General features: G+C 49.3%; 1 protein-coding gene across 2 annotated transcripts in view; it reads left to right on the top strand.

Annotated features, from left to right (window-relative positions):
• The first annotated feature begins 266 nt into the window (after positions 1-266).
• EBF2 (EBF transcription factor 2) overlaps positions 267-13,546 on the top strand; it is a 189,029-nt gene continuing 175,749 nt past the window's right edge. Inside the window, exons 1-6 of one of the 2 annotated variants that reach the window (XM_081077586.1) lie at positions 267-968; positions 3,471-3,627; positions 4,739-4,802; positions 5,098-5,153; positions 5,648-5,721; positions 11,840-11,908. In XM_081077586.1, coding sequence (XP_080933712.1) covers positions 838-968; positions 3,471-3,627; positions 4,739-4,802; positions 5,098-5,153; positions 5,648-5,721; positions 11,840-11,908 — 551 coding nt within the window. In that variant the 5' untranslated portion in view covers positions 267-837. The remainder of the gene's footprint in view (positions 969-3,470; positions 3,628-4,738; positions 4,803-5,097; positions 5,154-5,647; positions 5,722-11,839; positions 11,909-13,546) is intronic. The other variant, XM_081077587.1, reaches the window with a different exon arrangement.

Consider the following 13,546-nt stretch of genomic DNA (forward strand, 5'->3'; position numbering starts at 1 on the left):
TCTAGACTGAGCGGGTGCATCCCCGCCGGCTGAGCCCCGCTAACGGGCTCCAGGGCTGGATTCCGGGGGGCCCCCCACCCCACGCACGCACACCGAGGACGCCGCGTCCCCATCTTTCTGTCCCCTTTCACCTCCCGGACTCCTGGCAACGCCGAGCGTGGCGCGCGCGGCCGGAGGACGTCGGCCCGGCCTGCCCAGCACCGGCCAATCCCGAGCGTCCATGCAAATGAGGCTCCTTATCGGGCCGCGGCTCCGCCTCCGGCGGCGGGGGCTGTAGTAACCCATTCATGGGGCTCGCGAGCGGCTGCAGCCCGGCTCCGTGGTGCTCGCAGCCACCGCCTCCTCTCGGCTCCGGGTCTTCCCCTTCCTTTTACAACTGATCCTGTTGGGGATTTTTTTTTTTTTCTTTTTCTAAATTGGAGCGGTGGGGAGGAGCAGGGAGGGGGACCAGGAGGAAGGAGAGAGATTAGGCAGCCATCAATCTCCTCCTGTTTCTCCCAGAACAGGTGATGCTTCCAAATTGTGATCACTTTCTGGAGGCAGAACTGCCACTGCAAGGATGCGAGCGACTTAGGACACAGGGCCTGAGGCGGCAGATCTGAACTTGCGGAGGATAAAAACCCAAACTTTAACTACATCAGTCCGCACCTCACGAGTGAAGCGAAGGACTGGTTATCTTTTTTTCTTTCTTTTTCTCCAAGAGAGACTCAAACTTCAGCACTTGAGCCTTTTTTTTTTGGATTGCTTTGGAGGAAACGGTTTGGTGACAGCGTTGGGAACAGTAACGACAGTGTTGTAACTCTTATTTTTAAAGAGACAGTAGATCAGATTTTTTAAATGTTTGGGATTCAAGATACTTTAGGAAGAGGACCAGCTCTGAAAGAGAAATCGCTGGGCGCCGAGATGGATTCGGTCAGGTCCTGGGTCCGGAATGTCGGCGTGGTGGACGCCAATGTCGCGGCGCAGAGGTAACCAGACGGCCGCACAATTATTATGCTCTCCGTCGCTAGCTCGTTCGCTCTCTCGCGCTCTCCCTGTCTCTGTGTGCCCCCCACACGTACCCCCACCCCACCCGCCCGCTTGCTCTGTCTCTTTCTCTCTCCCCCAATCTGTCGCCCGGGCCCCGCGCGTTGGGGCTCGCCCTCCGGCAGGCAGGTCACTATGGTTAGGGGAACACTTACCCCGCAGCCAACACTCGAGTTTCTGAGCTGCCTGGGTCGTTGTGTCTCTCCCCACTCCTTCCCCCACAGACCACTCTTTGGGAGGAAAAATAACAAAGTAGCATCCGACGCCTCTCAGCTCAGCTCCCAGCCCTGCGAGGCGGGCCCCGCCCGGAGCCCAGCGTGAGGACCGGAGCTGGCAGCGGCGGCCATCCGAGGAGAGCCGGCTTCCCGGCGACTCCCAGGTGCCGCCACGCCGCTTGCGAGAGCCTGTCCTGCTGCGTCTTGCCGGGCGACTCCTGGAGGCCGGGAGACCCGCAGGCAGATGGCGGCGGCGGCGAGCGGAGCGGGAGAGGCCGGAGCAGCTGCTTGGGAGGCAAAGAGGCCGGGAGATCTGGGAGGGGGCAGGCTGGAGGGTCGGGGCGCAGAGACACAACAGTGGGCCAGACGCACGGAGGCGGGGTAAGGGGAGAGAAGAGATTAACGAGAAAAGACGGAGTCACCGTAGAAGGAGCCGCAGAAGAAAGGCGAGGAGAGGAGAGAGCCGCAGACGCAGGGATCACCACTTCCAGTTTGGCTACTAGTCCCTGAAGTTGACTGTTCCTAAGCGCCCGCGTGCTGAGATGGTAAACGCCTTGTCCAGGGTGCCACCCTGCGAAGACATTCCGGTCCCTCTCCCTCATCGCCACTGCGGAGCTGGGGTTTGTGGTCTCCACGACCTTGTCTGCGAGAGGAAGCCCTGTAACCCCCCCCAAAGAACCCACGAACTTCTTCCCACGGCTCCCGCCTCCCTATGTGCCCTCCGGGTCGTCCTCCTCTAAGTCCCAACATCACGCCGTGAAACGCCTCCTTTCCTAGCAGGCCACGTCTCCAGGTGTCCCGGGTAAAGCGAATCCGCTGCCACCCTTGGAGGAGAGGAAGCAAACAACGGCATCGCTCCGGAGCCCAGGGCGGGCGGCGGGTCCCTACTTCCGGCCCGGTCCCTACCTCCTGCCCGAGCTGGGACGCGCCGGGCTCCCTCGGACAGATGGCACAGCGCGGCGGTGGCTTTCTGCAGCCGGCTGGGGCTCGCGGGGCTGAGGGCCGGCGGAGGGAAATCGGGCAGTTCCACGGAGTCGGCCCCGCAGCGCGTTTCCTTAGCGGAGCGGAGCTTCTTCAAGACAGCTCCCCTACTTTCCTCTTTTCCCTGGATCAAATACCTATTAAAGTTGGAACAGGCAGCTCGAGTGGGGGATTCTAGCAAAATTTTACACACTTCAAGAGTGAAAAGTGCTCGCGCCCTGGGGCAGGAGGGCCAGAGAGCGCAGCGCCGCGGGGCAGCTCCGGCCATCTGCGCTCTCGCCTGGCCCGGAGTCTCCCGTTAACTGCGATCTGGCGGCCAGTTTGCCCATAGCCGCGACAGGTCGAGAGGAAGGTGTCTGCACCCCGTACTCTCAAGGGTCTCCAACATGGGTGTCTCAGTCAGCGGGTTTGGCTGGTGCCACCCAGAGATGCGGCCGGAGTGGGGATCCCCGTCGGCCCCAGGCGAGGACGTTTCCTCTTAATAAAATTTCGGCTTCTCCCCACTCAGCAATTCTGGGGGCATGGCGTCAGTATCACGTCTTTTGGGGTGGCCTGCGATCCCTAGTACTGGTCGCGGAGATTCCGCCCTGCCACTGTCCCGGGCACAACTTTTCGGAAGAGCGAGGGAAACACGAGGTGAGGCTTCTCCCCGTAGGGCCAAGCTTGGGCTCTGGGCTTCCAGCCCGCCTCTGGTGGTTTCTCGCCTACCACATTTCCGAGATAGTATGATGGCATTGTGGGCAGTTGCACCTGGACAGGTAACTCCAATGAAGATGAAGGAAAAGGGTCACGTCTTTGACAGTAACGGGGCGCTTATCCCGCAGCTCCGACCGGGATTCCCGACCCAGTCGGAGGCCACCTGATAGAATAGATAAGGGCAGCCCGACAGGACAAGGCCTGGGCTGCCGCCTTGGGGGACTGCTCCGGGCCTCAGTCCGAAGCCGGGATCCTGTGGTTACGACTAAAGGCCAGACGGTGAGCTGCGGGGCCCTGGGATGCCGGAGGCTGGAATAGACTGCGGTGGCAGCGGCAGGGGGTATCGGCCAGCCACCGGAACCCCGGGGCCACTGGGACTCCTCTACAGAGTCCCCTCTTCTTAATCTAAATTGAAAAAAGGTCCGAAGGGTCCAAAACTTTTGACCCAGGACATGGGCCCTGGACCTCTGCAGTGTTGTGTGGGCACATTGGTAACATCGTGTTTTTCTCTTCTTCCCCGTGTCCGGTGCCCTCGTGTCTCTTCCTGCGCAGCGGAGTCGCCCTGTCCCGTGCCCACTTTGAGAAGCAGCCTCCCTCCAACTTGAGGAAATCCAACTTCTTTCACTTCGTCCTGGCGCTTTACGACAGGCAGGGGCAGCCCGTGGAGATTGAGCGCACAGCCTTCGTAGACTTTGTGGAGAACGATAAAGTAAGCGGAGGCCCCCCCTCTCTGCCCCTCCCCGCCTAATAACTACCTCCTTGCAAAGCACTAAAGATTCCATCTGTCACTCACCGACACTTTCCCGTTCACATCATCAGGGATGATAAATCGAGGCTTCTCACTCTCAGCCTCTTAATCAGTCGATTTCCCTGTACCTCCTCCTGCCCCCACTCCGCACCACGCGGTTCCTTCCGCACTGGTGGCTCTGCGCACCCAGCCTCCGGGTCGTTAGCAGAACCTGGTCATGGCCTGACTGCGCAGCAAACGCCCTTCCAACTAGAGCCTAGTATAAAGGTACACCCAAGGCCGCTGTGGCCCTTATTCGTGTTATTTATCTATTTGTTTGTTATTTTGCACCTGCTGGCACCCACAGAATGGGTAGTACCAGGTGGAAACACAGAGCCTAGCCTTGGCCGGCCTTCTCTGCCAAATGCTCTCCTTTTACTCTCGCTCCCCAAGGCAGCACTGCTTCACACCCAGACCTGCGTGTGAGGTTGCATTTGATCTCAAAGGAAGCCAGATATGTGAGGGAAGGAACGTCTCTTGCCCTCTATGGGCCCCAGTCTCCTCAGCTGTACAGTGCAAGCTTTAGAGCAGGCGCTCCAGAGGTCCCTTTTGAACCTGGGCATCAGTCCCTGATGCTCCTGGCCCAGGAGGCACCGGTCCTGGCAGGATAGGGCCCAGTGCCGCCCTTCTATGTGACAGGTCCCATCACCTTTCTGCCAAGAGAAAGCTTGTGCTTACCAAAAGAGGGACAGAGCCTGGTGGGTTTGGTGGGGACTGTTTAAAGGCAACGTTGGTGCAGTGTCCGGTTGTTACGACTGGGGGTGGGGAGGGAGTTGCACTTCTGAGGACATTTTTAAGGGAGAGGGACAGGATTGAGAGGGTCAAGTGGCCACGGGCCTTGGCAAGGTTTGGAGATGGTCCTAGGGCAGAAGCTCCTGCCCTTTGACCCAGGGCTGGGCAGGGGGTTGTTCAAAGCTGCCAGGCAGAGGGGCAGAAAGGCAACTGGAGAACTGTAGGGACGTGCTTTCTCCTCTTTCCCTCCTTTAGGGGGCCGGAAAAAAACGGGATTCAAACGCTGCCTATTTTTTTTCAGGAACAAGGCAACGAGAAGACCAACAACGGCACCCACTACAAGTTACAGCTTCTCTACAGCAACGGTGAGCGCCCTGCTTCCTCTGTGTGGAGGCATTGGCATGTGTCCCTTCCAAAGAAAGCAGTTGACTTTGTCCAGGTCCTTTGCAGGCGGCCTCAGGCCTAGGGAGAGGCTCAGACCTTGGGAGGCTCAGACAGGGCCAGAGGCATGGGTGGGTGTTCTTTGCCCCTAGGACTGTTCAGCCGTCCAGCGGCCCGCGGCCCCCTGGCCACTTCCTAGGCTTGGTTGCAAACCTGGGAGGTTGAGGGGCCTGGAGGGGGTCTGCGGCCCTCATCCCGTGCATGTCCCCTCCCCTGCAGGCGTTCGCACGGAGCAGGACCTGTACGTCAGGCTCATTGACTCGGTCACCAAGCAGGTGAGCCCTGAGGTCTACTGTTTCCTTCTCTGGTGGCCCCCCTCCCCCACGTGTCCCTGACCTACCCCACGTTCCATGAATTCCTGGGTCAGACTGCACATGCCCCTTCACGTCAACTCGCACCTTGACCACTCTGGGGGAAAAAAATGCCTTCCTCTCTCCCCAATTGTTTTGTTTCTTTCTGGCTGGGGAGATGCTGGGGGTGAGGGGAGGCGAGCAACGGAGTGAAGGGAGGAAGCAATTATTGGGAGATTCAGTTTCCCCGAACATTGCCTTTTGTAAAAACTATGTCCTCACGGGGCAAACTTGTCTATTATTATTTCGCTTGAGTTAGCCAGGCCACAGCTCGGGTTCTGTGCTGCCAGCGGGCACTCCTAATGAAGTAGTGGGGAGTGAGAGAAAAACTGACTCTGCTTGCTTTAAAGTCCCTTTTCTTTGTCCCCCCACCCCCATGCCTCTCACTTCTTCCCTTCCTGTCCCCGCATCCTTCGCAGCCCATAGCTTACGAGGGACAAAATAAGAATCCGGAAATGTGCCGAGTTCTCCTGACACACGAAGTGATGTGCAGGTAAGAGCCGCTTTGTCCTGCGGGCTTTGCTGGCAAGCGGGGCAGGGGAGCGCTCGGGCCGCCGCTCGCAGACGTCGGGGCACAGATTTGCAGGAGTGATGATGGCTCGCTGGGCCGGAGGCTGATTGCTCAGGAACTCCTACTTAATGGCCAGATTCTTAGCGCATTTCGAAAAGGGAAACCAGAACCACGCAGGATGCCATCCCCAGGCGTCTCAGGAGTTTCCTCCCCATGTGGACCATTCTCTGCTGTCCAGCAGTAGGTGGCAGCGCCGGGAGGCGCGGGGGTAGCCCCCGGCCAAATTTGGAATGGGGACTTTTCCCTGGACGGGTCTTCGCTGCAGGCCTGTACTTGATTGAGGCTCAGTTCCCGCCTGTCCGGCTGCGCTAGGGGTAGATTTCCAGAAGGGACCACTTGTAGCATCACCGAGTCAAAGCACTGGAACTTCTGGAAGTCTGGACGAGGGACCTCCAGAGGGTCCAGCGGCCGGTGTCCGGGGCGGGCCCCCTCCGGACAGCTGAGGCACCTGTGATTCGAAAGCATTTCCTTCCGGGATGTTGCTTCTCTGGTGATTTCTGGAGTCAGGGGAGTTTCTTAGGTCAGAAGGAAGTACAGGAGAGAAAGATCAGTGGGGTTAATCACCGGTGGGTGGGTGGGGCAACAGCGGATCCCAGCCGCGAGATCTGGGGTCTGGAGCAACAGCTGGATTCTGATGGCCAAGTGTGGGGGGTACAGTCTATTGGAATTCCTGCACCTTTCCCTATCTTCTCTTCAGAGACCAATCCGTTCTATTTTGAGTCTTTTCTTCTGCTTGACTAGAAGATATAAAATTAGAAGAAATTCATCCACACACTTAATCTCTCAACAAACATGTATTATGTGCCTAGTATGTGCCGGTATTGGGGATCCTAAAACAAACCAGAAAGGATATAAAAAGGAAACTCTGGGAAGAGGTGGTGATTTTACTCTGAAAACATTTATTTCATACACGTTGTTTTCTTCCTTCAGTACCTCTGATTGGAGAGAAAGCCTCAGCTCTTCCTCCCTCCACTATTGCTTCAGTGAACGTCTTCCAACTCCAGACTTGCTAGTTTTGTATAATTGCTGGCCGTCTGTGGTAGTTTGGACTGTTTTATGGTCAGCTCCTGGCAGCCCCTTCTCCCTCCCAAAACAGTCAGGAAGAAACATAACAATCAGACGTGTTTGTTTTGATGTTGACCAAGTATTAGAAAAACAAACTTTGCCAAATGCAAAGTTCAACTCTGCCAGTGGCCTCAGCTGAGGGGGTCAGGGGCATCCTTGTCTGAGTAGCTGGGTGAGGCATGGGGCCATGCAGTAAGCACAGAGCTACTTCATTCTCTTGATATAGTCGTTCAGAAAGAAAATACAGTTCCAAGATGAACTTGCAGAGAATATCCAAATTAAATAGTCAGAACAGTTATTCAGTTGCCTTATTGGAAGGTGCTTTTTTTTTTTTTAAAATCATTTTTCTACTTTTAAATGTCTTTGTTTGGATAGATTATCTTTTTAAAAGAAAAGAAAATAAAAACCCCAAGCTAGCCCATTGTCTGATGAATTATACCGATCACTTTAAATAATACTTGCGTGCCCCATCCAGCTGTAGTTAAAGCTGACATTTTTATTTTTAAGCCCAATCAAATCCTCCTCATTTTATGCTGTTTAAGTAGGCAGCATCAATTTTTAAAGCCTCTAGTTTAGTCTGCATTAGTAACACAATATAAAAATTTAATGTACTGTAACTTCTTTGCATTTGAGACCTGGGAAGAGATGCTCTGCTATTTTCTTCCCAAACTAGAATTTAAAACAAATATTAATTATGGGTAAATAAATGATCCGTTGGATGGGTACTGTGGTCTGGTGTGTGTGTGTGTATGTGTGTGTGTGTGTGTGTGTGTGTATTTGGGGGGATGAGCTGGGGTAGTGGCAAATACTGGGTGCATCTATAAGGGAAGTTCTCTTTCAATGTGTCAGTCTGAGTTGGTTGATTTTTCAACTCAGTAAGGGGAAAAAGTTTCTTCTCCCATCTTTTAAGAGCCAGTTATAGCAGTCAATGATTGAGGGATGAATCAGAGGCCCTGTTTCTCAGTGGTTATTGCACACATTGAGTTTCATTTGCATGGTGTTCTAGGGCATACCTGGAAAATTTCCCTGACTGGTTTTATGTTCTGTTGATCTTCAGTCAAAAAGCTCATAAACTGGTGTTTAGCTTTGAGGAGGGGAATAAAATCAATCTCTTTACGAATAACTTTTCCTCCCTTCTCCAACTGTCTCTGCTCCCTCTTCCCTGCTTTAGTTCATTTTGCCAATTATTAGCAAGGAGAAATCTAGTTGTTACGTCGCTGCCAGCCACCCCTGTGCCCTCAATGCTCAGAGGGTTAAAAGATATTATAATTTGAACAGAAGTCGTCTCAAGGCCTACAGCTGGCTAATAACAGAGTTGTATTGAGCGCGAGCAAACCCCACAGCTGTGACTTTTCGCCACAAGGCGCAGGCTAGACAGGGCCCTAATCAGATGGACCAGCCGGGCAGTGGGGCTAGTGTCTTTATCGGCCAGATGGTGTGAATTTAGACACTTTTGTTATGCAATCGCAGGGAGGAGTTGGGGAGAAGAAAACAAAACAAAAGCCACCATGCTGTGCGCTTATTTGAGTTTGAAATTAGAGACAGATTTTTGAAAGTTGAGGGTTGAATTTTAAAAACGATTTTGGAGGGGAAAGGGCACACTCGCTCTTCTTGAGCCGGTTGGCTGACTGGACGGGTACCTTGTGTCCATGGCTGGGGCTTTTTTCTTTCTCCAGACATCCCTTTCCCACCTTCTTTCTCCCTTTCTGAAAAATGCAGGTAAGGTTCAGGATTGGGATAAAATTTCTCATATTTCCCCCACCCTCCCATCCCCATTTTGTTTTCTCTTTTCTCTTTCTCTCTCCGAAGACTCCATGAAGAGATAGAGAGGATGAAAGAGGCCTGTAAGCAAATTGAGAATATTTCAGGTAAAAGGTTCTCCAAATAAGTACTAGAATAAATTAAACCAAACCGAGTCAGCAAACCGGGGAGCAGAGGAAGAGCTTTCATTTTCATTCATTAGGAAAAAGAGGCACTTCTGAGTCTCTCTGTGGTAGTTAGGGACACAACGTTAACCTAATGCCAAGTTCAGTTTCCTCTTGTCTTTGTTTAATTTTTTCCCTTCTTTTCCTTTTTTACAGTCTTGTTCAGTTTTGAAAAACACTTCTCAGGAGCTTCAGACTTAGAGACTTGCCTGTTAGGAAATAACCCTAAAAAGCCTTTTAAATAAAGTAGCCGAACCTGAAGTTGGTCACTCAGGCTTTATCCATCCAGCAAAGGGAAGGATAAGGGAGTTTGTTGTCTGAGTAATTCAGGGTCCAGTTCCTTAACGTCAGCTATCCACATACCTGATCCCAGAGCGATTGTCTGGGGAACGTGGGTTCATGAATATCTTCCACTCCCTACTTCCCTTTGCTTATGTTAATATTGCTGGCACAAGGACTGAATGTCATTTAAGAAACCCAATAAAGAATAACTGGGACATCTTGATGAGACCTTTTCTTTTAAAAAAAGAAGAAAAAGAATTAGCTTTGGCTAGCCCAGAGAAATTTGAAGAAGGGCTCAAATGGGGCAAATACAGCCCACTCCTATGATTTTTATACTTTTACTGTTAGAGTGCAACAGCTGAGTGTCTTCCACATCTTTTCTGTGCTATTTACGTTAGAGATTATCCTTAAATATGTTACTGTTGGAGAATGGAAGAGTGGGTCTTGAAGTTTCTCTGCGTTTTCTTTGAATATCATTTCCTTCCCTGACTCCATTCCCCACATTGTATTACACTGGCACCAAGCTTACATTTTTATCTGTTTTTCTTTTCCTCCAGAGAAAATCCCCACGGAAAGCAGCTGAATTCAGCTGAGCAATTTTGCAAACTTACTCGGCTTCCTCAGAGTCATTCCTTCTCAAACTAAACAGATTGGCACATTCTGACAGTTTGTGCTCTTAGAATTAAATTGTAACCAGCATCACACATATATTTGGGTTAGGTCAACATGCACGTGATGTCAAAGGGGAGTCTAGGTAGAGGGCGTTAGGTAACTAGCATGTGTGGGGCTTTTGAAATTGTGTTGCTAAGCAAAAAGGTTTGCCTGAGCTGCAAAGGTATTGCCTTGACATAAGCAACAGAAAACGGAGAAGTGGGAGACTGAAACGGGCGGGGGTAGGAATTGGGAAGACATACACGGCTTTGGGAGATGGGAGAGCAGCTGGCCAGCATTTTTATTGGTGTTAATCTTGGGATGGACTGAAATTTTAAAAGTTAAGACCTAATATAATTTCAAAAGCAAAATATTATTTCAGAATGTCCCAGGGGGTAAGCTCTGGTATTTGAGAAAGTTGAGACAATTTTTCTTTTACTTCCTACTAATTTGATTAAATTTCTTAAAAACTCATTGTGCCCATTCGGTGAAAGATTTTTAAAAAATTTTTTTATTAGTATCTCTCAAGCATATTCTACTTTTTGAGAATGATAGATTTGTTCACCAAATAATCCACACATCCCTGCACAAGAAAGATGGACTTTGAAGGTTTTAAAATATTTATTTGTTTGTTCGTAATCCTGTTGAGGATCAGAGAGGGCAAGATGACTGCAGAGAACCAGAAAGTAAATCTATGACTTGGCTTTGTTTGGCTTTTGAGTCCCTGTTGCCACATGGCTTCCCTCTTTTCCTTATCCTGTCATCACTTTCAAAGGATGCTCAGGGAATTTTGTAGCCTCATGAACTTCTTAAACCTAGAAGAGACTCTGGAGATAATCTAGTCCAACATTTTAATTTTATATATAGGGAGGCAAAGCCCAGAGGGGTTAAAAAGATTAGACTAAATTCACGCAGCTGGTTTGGGACACAATTGGATTAGGCGCCTGTGTCCTGATTCCCACTCTAACAATTTTTCTATGGGGCCGCATCACTCTTAAGCTACAGAGAAACCATCATGAGAAGGGCAGTGCTTATATATAGTTTTGTTTTTGCTAGGGTTTATTAGACATATTCTCTAACTGGTGTGGGTGGTTATGCTTTTCTTATAAGCCATATCAAGACTACATCTTTAGCCAACCACGGCCAAAGATGGACCATGTGTTTGAATAAGCTGAGAGATATTCAGAAGTCTGTGGTCCTGACAAGCAGCAGTGGGGCAACATGGGGAGGTTATTTTCAAGTGCTTCCTTGCCACCAAACTTCCTTTGCCCTTTTCACATTTGTCCAGGTTTTCCATACAGGCACCTTTGGATTGGAGTGTTTTGCTCTTTGCCTCAGGTCCTTCCTATCTGTTGTAATTATTCTAGGGCCTCTTCTTTTTCTTTTACATTTTTCCAGCATCTACCAGGTGCCCAGTACTTTGCAAGGTGCGAATCTTGGGAGGCAGAGCTTTCAAGATGGGACTTCCTGTTCTAGACTTGGTGAAAATGACTGGAGCTATCTATCATTTTACAGCTTCCTGCCATCCTTTCTTCCTATTTTAAAATGTACACCATAGTTCTGCTCTTCCTCCATCATTTTTAGAAAATGATGGGAATGAATGAATGAATGAATGAATGAATGAATAAATGTTTATAAAGTCCACGAGTTCTCTGGAAAAAAGATGTTATGTAAATAAGGTTGATAATAATCCAGGCAGCAACTCATGGTCTATTTTATACATTTTCCTTCCCCCCTCTTTCTTCAAATAGTTATTAAGAAACAAAGATCTAAAATATACAGTCATAAAATCATTCAACACTGAGCTAGAAATAACCTTATAGATCTTAAAACCCAACTGTCCATGGTTCAGATTACAAATATGGCTCTTGGGAAAGTTGTAATTTGCTGAGAACAACCCAGCTTCTAAGTCACAGAGTGAGAATTTGAATGAGTATCTTTGGGTTTCAAGTTTAGTGTTGTTTTTAAACATGGCCATAAACCCTGCTTTATGCTGATAGTGAAGAGGCTACCTAGGACACACTCATTTTTGTCAATGTTCTCACATTGTATGCTAATTGTGTTTTCTTGATTTTAACAAATTTCTTGTACTCTTTTGGTTCCTTCCCAATCTACAGTCGATGTTGCGAAAAGAAAAGTTGTGGAAACCGAAATGAGACTCCTTCAGACCCTGTCATCATCGACAGGTAGGGAAAAAAAGTGATTTAAAAAAATGATTTCTAATTTCTTTCCTTTATGAATCTCAACTCTGAGTACTGATCACTTGGGCTTTGCCGTAAGGTTGGTTTCATGTTATTTTCAAGGCATGACACTAGTTCCACATGTATTTTCTTGTTCCGGTTGGCCTTTCTTGGAAGAAGTCAGAACCTTCCTTTTTGAACATTTGTCTCTAAATCTATGATGGGATTCTTTTCCAGGTACACTGGCTTCAGCCTAATAAGGAGTGTGTGGATGGTCAGGGATGGTGGAGAATGCCATCTCTCCTATCTGGCAGGGCAGGGCCTCAATCAGTTTCCTAGAAGAAGAGGTACACCCCAAGTTAAGTGGCAACCCCTTTATCATACTCAGTGATTGCTACTGGGCTTAAAGACTTCCAATTTAGATTACGGTTTAGGGGGTTATGACAAGCTCTCTATTGCACTGAGGGAGATTCCCTTCTACCACAGAGGATTGCATTCTGGGTTCTATGTTATACGCAGAATGGGAAAGATTCTCTGGGACAAGATGCTAATTCACTGAAACGTGACTTAGGCATCCTCAGCTGTCTGTTTTTATGATTGGAAACAGAACTTATAAACCAACGAAGAAATACCAAATTAACTTCCAGCAATCATGTAATTTTTAAGAAATCCCATATTCCCACCCCTAATTTTTTCTCTTTCGTTAAAAAACGGAATAATTCCCTATTGCTTCTTTCTTTGGGTTTTCATGTTTCTAGCCAGGTCCTGAAATGGATTGGAGAGACCACAGTCTCCAAAGTTGTTATTCCAATATTCCAATGAATTCTCAGTTGGGAGAATGGAACCTCTGGCATTCTTCCCAGAAAGCCAGCTTGGTTTCTTTGTAGAAAGTGTAGCATAGCCCTAGGAACGAGAAGGCTGGAATTCTGATTCTGTCCTAGCTTCTGACCTTGGACGGAGCACTCAGCATCTCTGTTCTTCAAAAGTATAATGGAGGGGAAAGGTAGAGGGTACTGCCTGCTTCTGTAGGTTTCTGTAGGTTTACTGAAATAGCCATGGCAGTTTTGCAGCATTCTCTGAGATGCTTCGCAGAGGATGATAGCCAAATATGAAATGTTCGATGGATGTGTGTGATGACGTTGCTGTCTTAGGAGGTTCAGGTGAGACCAACTTTAGGGAGCTATATGGAATTTCTTTGTTGGTTGTTTTTTTTTCTGAAAGTGCCCAGAGACTTAAAAAGAAAGCGTTGTAAGAACACTTTGGGGTCAGCCCTCATCCTCATTTGACAGATAAAAAGACTGAACCTGGGAATAGTGACATGAGTTGCCCACACAACTGGTTGGAGCAGAGCTGGTACTAACTAGAAAACAGTTGTCCTTACTTCTAGGCCTGTGCTCCTCTCACTACCACAACTGCTTTCTCCCAATACTCTGTCCTAACTTATGTGAGCTGGGTTGCACGTGACCTCATTTCCCAACTTCCCAGGATGCCCTCAGGATCCTTGTGGGGAATAATAATGATTGAAAGATATGGGAGCACCTTCGACACAGATCCATTCCTTTCCAGGCGTGTGCACTGAGCTTACTAATCTTCATCTAGTCTTTTCTACTAACTTTCACTGCCCTTTCAAGAAGGTACTCTAAC

This window comes from Rhinolophus hipposideros, assembly GCF_964194185.1.
Source record: "Rhinolophus hipposideros genome assembly, chromosome: 16".
Classification (NCBI taxonomy): domain Eukaryota; kingdom Metazoa; phylum Chordata; class Mammalia; order Chiroptera; family Rhinolophidae; genus Rhinolophus; species Rhinolophus hipposideros.